Raw genomic sequence first — 14,705 nt, 5'->3', positions numbered from 1 at the left:
TTTACCCTCACAGATATATCATACCCCAATAAATTTGGTATCAAAGGCTTCATAAAGACTTGTACTAGAACATGTGCAAATAAAAATAGAGGAAAAAATATATATAAACAATAGAAACTAGTTTTAAGTCTCCGTATAGAGTATTGTAAACAATAAATCCTAAGTACCACACTTGCTATCTCGAAATTTTGTGGGCCAACTTTTTTAGCCGAATATATGTTTCGAACCGGAATTTCATGAGGATTCTTATGGTATCCTTAAAATCTTCATACACCTATTAGTTCCTGAGTTACACCAAGAAAACTATTTTTTCCTCTCCCATCAGAGTAGGCTAACAACTAAAAATCGCTCCACGCTCCTCATTTACGCTCCTTAGAAAGGTTGCCATATGTTACCATTAAGAAACTTATCCCAACAAATGACGCTCCAAATTTGACGCACTTCCACCGAAAACTTAATTTTTAATTAATTTTTTTACTTTTATGACGCGTTTCGCATCATCGTGCACCAGGACCTTTTACCCTTGATGACGCGAAACACGTCATCGTGCGCGAGAGGGTTAATATCTCTGTCATCTATTAATGACCTACACTGCTGAAAAAATTACCAAAGAAACTTAAAGCAGAATCCAAAAGATCCATCTAAGCAAATTTTTCAATTTTGCTTTTGTTAACCCTTAGAGTACGGGTGGCGATATATTTCTCTGGATGGTGTGCACGGAGAAAATTTAGACATTTAAAAGAGGTGGAAATGATGTCTTTCTTCTTTGCAATAATTGTATATTCATCTAGTATATATGGTGGTGTAATAAAACTTCTCTCCTAATAATAATAAAAAAGTTATGACAACCAAAAATATTGCGCATTTTCTCGTGGCCGTGATGTGTCGCATGGAAGGACCCCACTCTCTCTCTCTCTCTCTCTCTCTCTCTTTACTTACTTACCCCTCCCTCCTCTGTCAATGTCACTACCATAGCAGTAATCAGTCACTGTCACTTTGATTCGCCTGAGCTCTACTTCGGCCTGACACTTCACGAGACATGACAGATGTATTCCGAACAAAAGTGGAAAATTATCTGTGGCCTTCGGTAGGCCGCGCGCTGGAGACGAAGGAGTGTGTGTACGGATACCAGATGCCTCCACCATTCTTCTGAGTCAAGAACTGGCGGTATATTTGAAACATAAGGAGCATAGACTGTGATGATTATATATATGATCCCATGTGTGGTAGCGCACTTATATATACGATCGCTGTAATGTAAGGGTTAACCCCTTCACTCCAGCGATGCCAACGTCAGCGTCACCGTATGGAAAGGGTTAGTCCTCTTCTAAACCTCTTAAGAGAAAATGGAAGAGGATTAAGAGGAAGTCAGAGGAGGATTGAGAAGTTTAGAAGAGGATTAATTCTCTTCCATTTCCTCTTAACCCTTGCCATACTGTGATGCCGACATCTGCTTCACGGATGGAAAGGGTTAAATGATTAGAATTTTTTTCAATTTTGTTGGTGTATTTAACGATATTCATTTTTTTCTGACAACTGTCCCTTAATTGAAAAGAAAACTTTGAAAGAAAACCTTGCGCTTTAGCTCCTCTTTCCAATGATGTATTGTTTATTAAAAACGGTCAAATAGTGGTGAAGTTATTGCAGAAAAACTGAAACTATTCCCATTTTCTAAAAAGGAGAGTTAAAGTCCGCAGACTTAAAAAGTTCGCCCTTTAAACCTAGATGCCTTCCCATTTGGTATTCTTTACTGAATTCCAGTTTTTTCTTTGTTTTGAAGGACTTCGTGTGTCTGATGGTGTCCTTTTCTTGGAAATCCTGGTCACGAGCCAACGTGCAACACTTATCTCTGGCTCCTCTGGGGTGACTGATGTATATATGTCAGCTCTGCTGCCTCCAAGGCCATCGCAGATACTAGTTTGCCTCAAGATGCCATACGAATATTCTTTTAGGCCATTTTCTACGCTGAAACACAACGATGTATGCAGTTGTGTATGAATATAGCTTTTTCTTCTTTTTTTTTTATGTCCCAGCCTTCAGCGCCGATAGACTTTCTTGAGGGGCCTGGATTGTAGCCGGCCACACTCTATCATGGTGCAGGCAAGTGTTTTATAGTGACGTGAGTGACGAGTGGAAGAGGGTGGAGGTGGGTGGGGGGGGTTGAGAAATTCAGCCATAACTCTGTCACTTTAGCTTATTTCTTCATATTTAGCCACAAGCTAGCCGAGGCGTGTACAAAGACATGTGAATATTTTCAATTTTATCAATATTTTTGAAAAAGCCACGGCGGACGCTCCCCTTAAGTTCGTGAACTGAGGTTCCACTGTATAAGCCTCAGCAACTTTCTGGAAACAATGTGATATTCACACCTCTAAGAGTCATACAGCAGTTTACTAGTTAATAAATACAACGGAGGCTACATAAACCAGAAATAATTTAAATTCCCAAAAAGCCATCAAGCCTCAAACAAACATGATACTTACCTGAACAATAGGAGAGGAGAGAAGGGCATCAGCCAGGTGGGGTGAAGGAGGCACCGTCACCAAGTGGGAGCTGCCTCCTTCACGACCATTGATGGTGCTAACCAAGGCTTCAAGCAGAGACTGGTTCATATCCTATAGGATGGGAGGGAAGATGTTTTTAGTTATCCTAAACTAATCTACTACTCTCTCTCTCTCTCTCTCTCTCTCTCTCTCTCTCTCTCTCTCTCTCTCTCTCTCTCTCTCTCTCTCATCCTTACCGTTTCACCAAAGTTAATGATGTCAATGTTAACCTTCTCCTTTTTCAGGCGCTTGGCCACCTTGACAATTTCTTTTTCTTCAACCTCCACTGGGCTGCCCACAAACGCTACAATCCGCATCTTGTGATTCTTGCTCTGTCGATGCTTCAGGGCCAGCTGGAAGAATGGATGTGGTCATGAAGGATACAACAAACGAGTTACTGTACCAATCTGCTTCACATGTAGGCCAAGCAGAAGGGGGTTAAGTTTAATTAAAAAAGGTTACTATTAGGGCAAACGTATTTAACAAGATTTAGACTGATTAAGCCCTTTGACCTGGGTTAATTTAAAGGTGTACTGGATTTGAAAGAGAATCCTCCCCCCCCCTTTTTCTCTTCTCTTCTCTCTCTCTCTCTCTCTTCATATGACAATCCATGTATCCATCTAAATCACCAGGGCCCATACCTATAAAAAAATAGGCGTTTGACTCACCATATTTCGCGGCATATAACGCGCACCCCAAACTTTAAGGCAACAATTTTGGAAAAAAAAAATAGTTCTTAAAATGCTCAGAAATATTGCTAAACGCTTGCAGCAGGCATTAAGCGTATTTGCTGGTGGCGCTAAACGCTCGCTGCGACCTCCACCCGCACTCAAATCTCCCGCGTATGAGAGTGTTCCAACACTAATTCTCACAACACAGGATTGCCAATTGAGTGGATTCTTCACTAAATTTGGTGGAAAATCATATCAGCCCAGCGCGGCAAATGTATGGACGAGTAACTGGTGGATGTTCTTGCCCAATATAGTGACATTTTTGCATAGCTTCACCTATCACCGACTGATTCTTTGACCAAATAGTTGTAAATATTGCAGTTGGCAATGCTCCCTTGCCAGAATCTGAAGAAAAGATGTCCGCAGTTCCCTCAATATGGCTGATCATCCCGCACGCACCGACGTAAGTGTTAACATTCAACACTCCCTGAACGTGCATGTACGTTCGCAAGAGAGGCATACATAACCAACTCATATAGATCTGGACCACCTCTTTCCAATGGTGTTTTTGGTTTTTAGCTGTGATGAATAGTTTTTGAGATACAGAGGCTCCCCGACTGTGCCTGAGGGGATAGTCGCGTCCACACCGCGCACAAGGAAAGGGTTAAAGAACATTGACGATGTACGGTTTCCCGAAATTTATATATTTTTGGTGTAACCTGTACTGCTTGAATTGACAATTGTCCTTGGGTAAAGCAATGAAAATGGTGGCCGGGCTGGTGTTGCGAGAAATACATCCTCATACATACTGATGATGTCCAGCTTCTGATGTGATAATTAGCATATTATTCTCACCATCACTCGTAGGTTATGACAGACAACTAGGCAAGATCCAATTCACACGGTTCTGGCGACACACAACATGCAGCTGTTTGATGTATGGGTGTAATTGTGTGGTTTTCAAACAATGCAAATGGCGGGCGGGCTGGTGTTGCAAGAAATAACTCCTCGTACAAGACTCCTGATGTACAGTTTCTGATACCATATTTACCCCATTATTCTCACTATCACTTATAGGTTGTGACAGACAACTAGGCAAGAGGCAATTTACCCCGTTCTGGTGACACGCAGCATGCAGTATTTGCTCGGCTTTGCTGTATGGGTGTGGTTGTATAGGAGGTGATGGGGAGAGCAAGCACAGCCCACTCTATGACGTGGACCATTCAGAATAAAGTTATAATGGAGTGTGGAATAGTGTTGGATGTGAGCAGGAGATTTAAAACTGATCAACTGTTGTGGTGACGATTGCACCACCAGCATGCACTGTGCCCTGCCGCTGCGACAATTTAAGGGCCGCTTTCACAGTCATTTTGTTTGTTTTGATCGTTACCAATGGCAGTGATCGCCACTATAGTATTTCCACGTAAAACTCGCCAATGGGGTAGTGGCGGCTGTGGGGTTAGCCTAGCCCTGCACCTTGCCACACACTCTCAACACCTCTCGCTTCCTCTGCAGCTGCCACTACCCCATAGGTCAGTGCTCCAGAAAGTACATATATACATTTTGTAGTCAAGAGATGCATTTCTGAATGTACAGTACCTACGTAAATATGTTTGGTTGCATGGAATTACATGGGTATATTTCAGAATATATCCCAAGAATCTGGAATTTCTGCTTATCTGGCACCTCTGAGTCCCCATGCTTGCTGGATAGTTGGGGTTTTACTTTATCTTAATTCATCAACCATACTTTCCTATAACACTACACACATACAGATCCCTGAGCATACTTCCACAGAACTAATGTTGAAACTTTTCTTCAAAAATTTGCTACACATAATTACTTTTCTAACAACCCAAGTGTATCATGCTTCCTAAATGATAAATCCTATATTGTTTTGTAAAACACATGCCATTTATTTGTAACATATACATTCTTAATGCAAAGCATGGAGAAAAGAGACTTACATGAGCAATGCGGATTCCACTGAGAAGGTTGATAGTTCCATTAGGCAGCACCTTGTGCAGAGGGGTGAGAATCTTCCCCACATCAGTCGTCAGTGTTGCCAAGACCTCTGTGCTGCTGGTAAGTTTGGATTCACTAAAGTCTTTGAAATGTAATATCTTCCAAAACTCACCAGACAAATTATCTTAAAGTCTAAAATTCATCATAGACCTCATAGACATAGCATAGACCTCTGTGTGTAAACCCTTTCAATACGGAGATGCAGACGTCGGTGTCACAGTATGGAAAGGGTTAAGAGGAAATAGAAGAGGATTAATCCTCTTCTAAACCTCTTAATCCTCTTCCATTTCCTATTAAGAGGTTTAGAAGAGGATTAAGAGGAAAAGGAAGAGGATTAAGAGGTTTAGAAAAGGATTAATCCTCTTAGGCCGGTGTCACACTGTGCGGTGCTGCCGCAATCCCATTAACACACAAACCAATGAGAGGTGTCACACTATTGCGGCGCCGCAATACTGGTCAGCATGTTGCGGCGGCGCTGCGCGGCAGCTCTGCCTCACGGTGCCGGATATGAGGACAATCCTTCTGCCTCAAGAGCACAAACAATCTTAAGCTTGGACAACATTACTATTCACAGTGACTGATGGGGGTAAAACTGCTCGCCGTGTGCGGCTTCGCCGGACAGTGTGATATGGTACTGATCATGCGGCGCGGCCGCACAGTGTGACACCGGCCTTAACCCTTTCCATATTGTGACGCCAGCATCTGCATCACGTATTGAAAGGGTTAAGAGCTATTATCTAGGAAAAAATATTTTTACAGTTACAATAGACAGTATTGGCCTTCAGTTCGCCTCTTCACCGAATGAGGCTCTTTGCATGCATCTCCATGGCAGTGGCGACGCTCTGTCCTTTCTTTACCAACTCTTTTTTACAGTTTAAGTGTTTCCTCCCTGTATGTAAAATACTTAATTTAAGACCAGAAGTCAAAATAAGCACACCATCAGATATAATGGCCATCTAACATCAAATTAAATTCTAGAGATGCTACAAATCAAAATAGCTATGAGCAAAATATTCACGAGAAGTTGCCTCATGTTGCCTTATGGACTGGACACTTCTACCATTCACAAATTGATGCAAACTTTAACACCTACGAACATGTACATATATTTTTTCCTGACCAGGAGGCAGACAAAGATTCAGATCTTTCAGTCACTTGTGGTCCCTGTCTTACTGTATGGCTGAGATCTGGAAATGAACTTGGAGAGACATGACCAGGGCCCTCCCCACAGGGCCCCAGCCTCAGTGACTCGGAGTCAGTCGCCAAGTGTGATGTGCAACTACAGGTAACTCTTGATTTACGCGTCTTTGAAATAACACGGGGTCCAAAATCCAATTAAATGTTTAATTTACACGTTTCTTCACTTATACGCGATATTTTATGGAGTGGCCACCAGATGTCTCACACAACTGGACTCACACAGTGCCGCGGCCACACAGCTGAGCTCATTTCTTCCCGCGCACCACTTGAACAACAATACAGTACCCACATTGCCACGCTACTCAACAACAACAACACCCTCGCTGCTGTGGAGTGGCCACCAGATGTCTCACGCAACTGGACTAACACGGCGCCGCGGCCACACAGCTGAGCTCAGTTCTTCCCGTGCGCCACTTGAACATCAATACAGTACCCACGCTACTCAACAATAAGGGTGGGCTGGTACCGGTACCAGTACCAGTACTAACAGTACCAGCTATACGGTACGGTACCAGTACCAGACTGCTCGGTACCAGTACCAATACTAGCCAGTCGCTCATGGTGTCCCTCATTTTGTCCTCACACGAGTGAGGCTTAGACTGAGTGCCTGAGTGGATATCTCGGTGATATGGATATTCTCTCTCTCTCTCTCTCTCTCTCTCTCTCTCTCTCTCTCTCTCTCTCTCTCTCTCTCTCTCTCTCTCTCCACTGAATGAAGTGAATATTTATATTCTGATAGAAACCTACCTCTTGTTTGATTTATATTGTTTTTGATTTACGCGACCTCTTCAAGGACACTATACTCGCGTAAATCGAGAGTTACCTGTATACAGACAATGTGCAGACAACATACACAATAAAAAGCTATACACTCACGTTGATAACGTTTATTAGTACACTTAGCCCTCAATTTAACGGACCCCGATTTAACAGATTTCGGATTTAACAGACTACAAAATCTCAACGGACAAATACCCAGCAACGGACATTCTGTCCATCACTGGGTAGATTTGTTTGGTGTGACACCGGCTTTAGAAACGTCAAAACCCTAAAATAATAACAATATCACAGAAAGTGATATTTTTCATCAAAACTGTTGCATCGCCTCCCTTAAGGAAGTCAAGGAGGGTGCAGCCCCCCTTCCCCCTCCCGTTAGGTAGGTTAGGTTAAGTTAGGTATGGTTAGATCTATTTGGCTCGCGGTTTGGGGCGGTGGAAATATGAAGTGTGGGGCGGGACATTATTATACATATATCTTAGATCAATTCTGAGATTTACACTAAAGGTTGACGTTTTTGTGGAATGACCCGATACCGGTATTTATCGTATGTAAGTATTTTCAAGCAACAGACTTTTTCAAGCAACGGACCACCCATCCCCCCTTTTAATTCGTTAAATCGAGGGCCGAGTGAATTATTATACATATTTTTTAATTTCTGCCGCTTCCAATGGACTTTTAGCCTAAGTTTTCCCCCAATTAGTCCATTGTACCAAGGTTTTACTGTACTTCAACCCTGCATTTGCTTGACAAAATAGGCACTAAATGTTGTGAACCGTTTGGCAACAGGTCAAACTAGTTGCACCATTGGCCAACTGGCCTGAGAAGTTGTTGCGCAGTGTGGGGTGGGGGAGTTCGTTTGCAAAGGCATCGTCATAGCTATTTGGGTGTGGCCAGCATCGCCCCTGCTGCACCATCTTGCCTTCTACATACATTTTAACTATGCTGTTACTAGTGAATGGTTGCCTACAAGAGCTGTTGAGGGGACACTGAGAGAGAGCTGTTGTTGTTGGTCATCATTTTGTTCTGCTCAGCTGATCAATGGTCCAGTTTGGCTCACATGGGAGTTGTGTGGCTTAAAAGTGAACCAAACCCGCCCCAAGTCTTCAAGTAACTTGATGTAGTTAAATCTCTCAGATGTGCTGCTTAAATGTGCTGGACAAAATGTGGTAGAAGTCTTCTTCTAGGGCTGGTACTGAATATTGATGATTACTGGACCGAGTATTGTAAAGGTCTGTGAGTGGGATTGTAATGATTTCCGATTCCCAAACTTTTGTGGTTCCCAGACATGTGTTCCCCTCTAATAGTCTGGGAAATTGAAGGTCGATTGTACATATTATGTTTATACAAATGTAAGGTTACAAGGGAGCCACTCAACAGAATGAGACAGCAATAAATATACATGTATGGTGTGTATAGGGCCACCCAGCAGGTGTTGCAGACAATGACCAAGGGAACAGAATCTGATGGATAGCCAGACTTCTGTTTCAATACCTGAACTTGGCCAGGCGTATGTCCAGCAACCACTGGACATAGCAAAACCACAGATATTTTGGCACAGACTTCTAATTTAGTTCCCAGCCCTGACCAGGTACATGTCTGACAATTGCTGGACCCCGGATTTTGTCCAGGAAATTCAATCTCCGGGAAATCAAGGGTCAAGTGTACACCCTGTCACTCTCAGTCCATTCACATCTATGAGCCAACCAGTCACTTATATTCATGAACCAACCACCTCTCAACTAATCCATCCACACTCCAGTTTCTCATTAAGGCCCTGCCACAAAGTCTTAATCATTTAAATTTCAACGAATCTCCTAACAACTAAATCACTTACTTGGCAAGGGTAAGGAGCCCAACATTATTTTCTGGGTTGGACCGGAGCTTAAATCTGCAGATTGTGTTGACTGCATCCTGCTGGGCCTGGAGGCGAGTGGGCATATAGTCACCATTACGCATGTATTCACTGTTGTCCACACTGAGAAAAGCAATGGAAAGAAAAAAAAGTCAGAATAACCAGGGAAAGTAAATTAATCCACCACATCATAAGTTATATACATATTCCAAACTGCCAGACCTCACTTTAAGTAACCCCACCACTTGTAAAACTTTCATGTGTAAATGGACAAGATATCCCAAAGCATTCCTTAACTCCTTCACTACGGCCGGGCGACAACAGCGCCCCGCCCCGTATCCGGTCTGGCTGCACGCACCAAATTTCAAATATCGCTACTGAATATAGTAAGTTTTAAGACAAACTCAACATCATCATCATGTATAATATATAAAAATATGCAAAATTAAATGGTGCACATAAAGAAACATCAATTAATTGATAATTTTGAGATGTATGCATAAATATACAGAGAAATTTGCGTTATGCATAGATGACGTGTGTCTGCTGAATTGTATTTCCTTATATTAGTTGTGATAAAGAAATAGATTTGTGGAGGAAAGTGGAGGAGAGGGAAGGGAAGGACACAGACGTAAGATCATGGAAAATATCCCACTGATTCACCAGCAATACACACAGATTTCACACAGTAAAAGGCTGAAAGGTCGTCCTCCCGGAGGTGGGTCTTTTGTGTGTGTGTGTGTGTGTGTGTGTGTGTGTGTGTGTGTGTGTGTGTGTGTGTGTGTGTGTGCAGTGGCGGATCCAGAGGGGGCACCTTGGTCATGTACCCTCCCAAAAAAATATTATATTTTTTAATAATGGAATTAATAATAATAATGATAATTATTATTACTATTACCATTACCATTATTATTAAAATGCATAAATGAATGATTATCTACTAGTTTGCGTTAACACAAAAACAATGTTTAAAGCTAAAAAGAAAAAAACAAACATGAAATACTCCCCTAGAACAACACAGTTTATTCACCCTCTGCGGGAGGGCTTCGTAGTGCAGTGGTTAGCACACACTGCTCTCAACCGAGAGAGCCCAGGTTCGATTCCCGGGCAGAGTGGAAAAATTTGGGTGGCTTTTCCGATACCCTACGCCCCTGTCCACCCAACATAAGAGTGGGTACCAGGTATTAATCGGGGGTTGTGTCCTGTCTCCTGGGATCTGTTCCCTTCTCCTACAATTCCTTCCCCTTTTTTCTCTTTCCGGCATATGACCACAGATGTTGCACTGACTAAACGAAACTTTCCACCTTTTTCACCCTCTGCGAGTTTCGCCTCGCTAACTCGTCTAGTAAGCATATCAGACAGGTACTGGACAAGGGGGAGAGAGGCTCAGAAAGCTACGGCTGGTCGCTATTGATGTACAAAGACTACCTCTTAATAAATTATCCTGTTTAGGGCCTGGATGATTTACATGATTACGTCACTGCATTCAGAATGTGGAGATCACGTTGGTCTTCTGTACCTAAAAGTTCCTTGCCAAATTCTGTATTTGATACTTATAAGCAGTGCTCACAAAATTATCCTGTTACGAAGAAATTGTTACTTATTTATGCCACTTTGCCCATTTCATCTGCTACAGCTGATCAAAGTTTTTCTACACTTAAACATATAAAATCATACAGACGGTCAACTATGGGTGAATAGAGATATTGGATGGGCTTGATAGATTGTGGTAGATTTTGCACCGGTGCTCATTTCCACCTCCTTGACCTTTTGAGCCTGTGGTGGACTCGTATCCACTAGCTCGGGGACACTTGGCCCTATGTCATCTGGATTTCCACAATTTACCTTCCCCAAGTTTCCCCAGGCTACCCGTTTATCGACCAACCCGAAAGGAAGGATGATCAGGAGCAATAGCTGGGTGGGCTGTGCGCCGAAGGCACCTAATTGGACTAGAACCCGCGCCCCGAGGAGTGGTAGGCGGTAACTGAAACCACTCAGCTACAGAGGCGCAGGGGCTGGGGTGTAAAGAAAGCCCATTTTAACTCTCACGTTGCCCGGGAATAGAACCCAAAATCTCTATTCAACCGAAAAAATTCGGTTGTGAGCTGAGTGCCAAGTGCACCCCCCAAAAATTATTTTCTAGATCTGCCACTGTGTGTGTGTGTGTGTGTGTGTGTGTGAGAGAGAGAGAGAGAGAGAGAGAGAGAGAGAGAGAGAGAGAGAGAGAGAGAGAGAGAGAGAGAGAGAGAGAGAGAGAGAGAGAGAGAGAGAGAGAGAGAGAGAGAGAGAGAGTTGAAAGTAAGATTTGATGAAACTGCAACCTTTCTTGAACCTATAGCCATGGTAGCTCAGTCGGTATAATGCTCATTTCCGCCTGGGAAGATCGTAGTTACATCCCTTCAAGTTCAGTGTAGGTGGTTAGCAGGTAGTCATATGTCATGGCAGAGCACAATACATCACTGAGCTACAGTGGCTAATTTTCATAATATCACATAAGCTATAAAACTACTCGTACATCGGTAATATTTTCCTTTTTATTCTCTCGTTCTCTCTCACCCTGAAGATGTGGATGACAAACCGCAGGAAACAACTCAAGCTTGTTCATTTGGTAGGAGCAGGGCAGCGGAGGGTGCACCTCAGGGATTAAAAAGTTAATCATTTAGTGATTACCGGGAAAAAATACGGTAAATTTTCGGATTGTTCCAGTCTCCCGTCTCACAATTCATGGAGAATTTTTTTATTTTTTTTATAGTTTTCACTGTGCTATGAAATAATCTGCTAACTGTTTCTGTCGCAAATCATTAAATCACTAATAAAATGAGGTTTTTCAATGCCTATTGTGCACCCGTTGCAGCCATCGCTAAATATCTCGCAGATAGGTTCAACTTGTTTACTGTTGCTATATTTCACTCACTGCTGATAAAGATCACAAGTGGACAAACTAGAACAAAACCAGGCAAATTAATGTTTTTCCTGCTGTGTATTCCCCCAGCACGCATGCATGGTTGACAGCAGAGCAACTTATTTCTGCGAGGAGATATTTCTCACAACACCAGCCCGCGTAGTGGGCTTCTGCCGCCATGGCATGTCCCATCCTCTGCTGCGTATTTCTGTCGCCCCATAGTGCGTGTCAAATAAATTTAAACTACCCCAACCTAACTTGACATAACCTAGCTAACGGGGGGCTTCGCCCTCCTTGACCCCCTTAACAGGAGGAGCTTCGCCCCCCTCGACCCACCTCCTATTGCGCACCGCACCGAGGCACCCGCAAGAAACCCACTAACTTTTTCAAAAATTGCTAGCGGCATTTCTAACAGTTTGCGACACATATATATGAGGTTCAAAATGCATAGAATAATGACATCTAACCGATGAGAAGTGTGAGAAGTATTGCTGTGAGATAGGGAACAGCCCAAAATAATACCAAAAATACTATATCCACACTAAAAAGCATCTTACTTTGTCTAGAAATAAGCAATCAGTGCCTCAAAATTAGTAGACTACCCTCACGTTAATAACTCTCGTAAAACCAAATAAGGATAATGTTTGTGAGAGGGTAGCCTCCTCTGGCGAAGTTAATACTTATAACACGGATTCTTTTTTAGTCCCCAAATACAGTGCAGTAACGAGTGACTTCCGGAAAATAGAAATGGGGAGAAGAGGGTGAAGCCCCATATATGTAGAATATTTTGTGTCCATACAACACACTGCCGTATTGCTTTTCCATAGCAAATGGAAGGGGGGTCGAAGGAGGTGAAGCCCCTCCCCTCGTCAGGTAGGTTACGTAAAGATAGATTTTGTTCATTTAAATTTATTCGGCACGCAGTGTGGGGCGGCGGAAAAATATGCAGCGCAGGACGAGATATGGCGGCGGCTGTCCAGCCAGTGTTGCAAGAAATACCTTCTTGCAGAAATAAGTCACTATGCTGTTCAATATGCATGCACACTGGGAGAATACACGGCAGCAAAAACATAAATTCGCCTGGTTTTGTTCTAGTTTGTCCATTTGTGATCTTTCTGAGCGGTGAGTGAAATATAGAAACAGTAAGCAAGTTGAACCTCTCTGCGGGCTATTTTGCAGCTGCGGCTGCAGGTGCACAAAAGGCATTGAAAAGTCAATCATTTAGTGATTTCTCGAGAAAAATATCATCTCCATAATAAACAGCATCATATTTCGTCCAGAAATAAGCAGTCAACATCTCGAAATAGTATGCTGCCCTTTCATGAATAATCCCCCCAAATAAATACCAAGGTAAAGATTTGTTTTAGTACCGTGCCAGTATTTCATTACCTATCTTATGAAACATCACTAGCTCTTCATATATCTTTTCTACAAACGTTCAACAATCATGGAAACATTTTCAAAATCCAATTCAAGGACTATTTATTGTTGAAAACAGGGGATAATATTCACGAAAGTGTAGCCTCCTTTGGCGGCGGCCGCAGCGACGGTGCCGCCGCCGTAGCCACAAAATAGCTTGCAGAGGGTTTAGGATGGGGGAGCATATTTAAACTACTCCAACCGAACTTTACGACCTGCTAAAAGGGGTGCTTGGCCCCTCTTGACCCCCCTCCTCATGTATGTGAGACTTATTTCTGCGAGGATGTATTTCTCGCAACGCCAGCTGCGCTTTCGTGAATATTATCCCCTATTTTCAACAATAAATAGTCCTTGAATTGGATTTTGAAAGTGTTTCCATGATTGTGGAACATTTGTAGAAAAGATACATGAAGAGCTAGAGATGTTTCATAAGGTAGGTAATGAAATACTGGCACGGTACTAAAACGAATCTTCAACCAATACCAAAACTAGACCCAGCCAGCCACATGCATATTTACCGTTACCGGTATTCAACTAATACCAAAAAGTATCTTCTGCCATTGAGTGTTAAGTTAAAACATTACTTACACTCTTTTGTTTGGTCAATACGTGTTTTCTGTTTACCTACGAATAAAACTATCCAAACAGTCGTCCATCGGGGTGGTGCGGGTGCACTTCTAGAAATTTGTCAAAATCCTGATTGGCATCATCATTTCCATGAAGGAGACTCAGTGAAAGAGAGACAATGCAGTACAAAATCCCGATCATAATATGGATACCGCTAAATGTAGATGTCCGATATAATAAACCTTCAATTTTGCCTCGTCACGGACTCCTCATTATGAACTAACGCATTTCCCATTTCCAAAGACTACTAAATCATGATTTATCTTCTCGTTTGGAACGAAGGTGTATCCGAAAGTCATCAAGGCCCAAACACAATGTATTTAAGCAAAGTATATGAATGCTTACCATATTATAGTACTCTCCAGAACCATCTTGCCGCTGACACTGTTGTACAGCCGAGCCGAGTGACTGTGAGGCAGCGAACAGTGTTGCCAGATGACGCTCAAGGAATTTCTGTAGATTATGACAAAATTTCGGTAGAAAGCACTAGTGGGGGCTAACTGTTTTCAAAAGATGTATATATATATATATATATATATATATATATATATATATATATATATATATATATATATATATATATTTATATATAATGTTCTCTCAGCTATGTTCAGTGAGTATCCTGCATGTAGTTCATATTTTCAGTCCCTTATATCTGCTCCCTTGACTAAATCAAGGCCTTTATT

At 42.3% G+C, this 14,705-nt stretch overlaps 1 protein-coding gene across 2 annotated transcripts in view; it reads right to left on the bottom strand.

The window, feature by feature from the left end:
• Nucleotides 1-14,472, bottom strand: part of LOC126982752 (26S proteasome non-ATPase regulatory subunit 4-like) — a 31,454-nt gene extending 16,982 nt beyond the window's left edge. Inside the window, exons 1-5 of one of the 2 annotated variants that reach the window (XM_050835080.1) lie at nucleotides 14,365-14,472; nucleotides 9,054-9,194; nucleotides 5,182-5,296; nucleotides 2,741-2,896; nucleotides 2,484-2,615 (exon numbers count right to left, since the gene is read on the bottom strand). In XM_050835080.1, the coding sequence (XP_050691037.1) occupies nucleotides 2,484-2,615; nucleotides 2,741-2,896; nucleotides 5,182-5,296; nucleotides 9,054-9,194; nucleotides 14,365-14,390 (570 nt within the window). In that variant the 5' untranslated portion in view covers nucleotides 14,391-14,472. The remainder of the gene's footprint in view (nucleotides 1-2,483; nucleotides 2,616-2,740; nucleotides 2,897-5,181; nucleotides 5,297-9,053; nucleotides 9,195-14,364) is intronic. The other variant, XM_050835081.1, reaches the window with a different exon arrangement.
• Nucleotides 14,473-14,705: the final 233 nt, after the last annotated feature.

The sequence above is a fragment of the Eriocheir sinensis genome, chromosome 51 (genome assembly GCF_024679095.1).
Source record: "Eriocheir sinensis breed Jianghai 21 chromosome 51, ASM2467909v1, whole genome shotgun sequence".
NCBI classification, from domain to species: domain Eukaryota; kingdom Metazoa; phylum Arthropoda; class Malacostraca; order Decapoda; family Varunidae; genus Eriocheir; species Eriocheir sinensis.
Note: the sequence above shows the minus strand (reverse complement) of the source record. Positions and strands in the feature narration are given on the sequence as shown.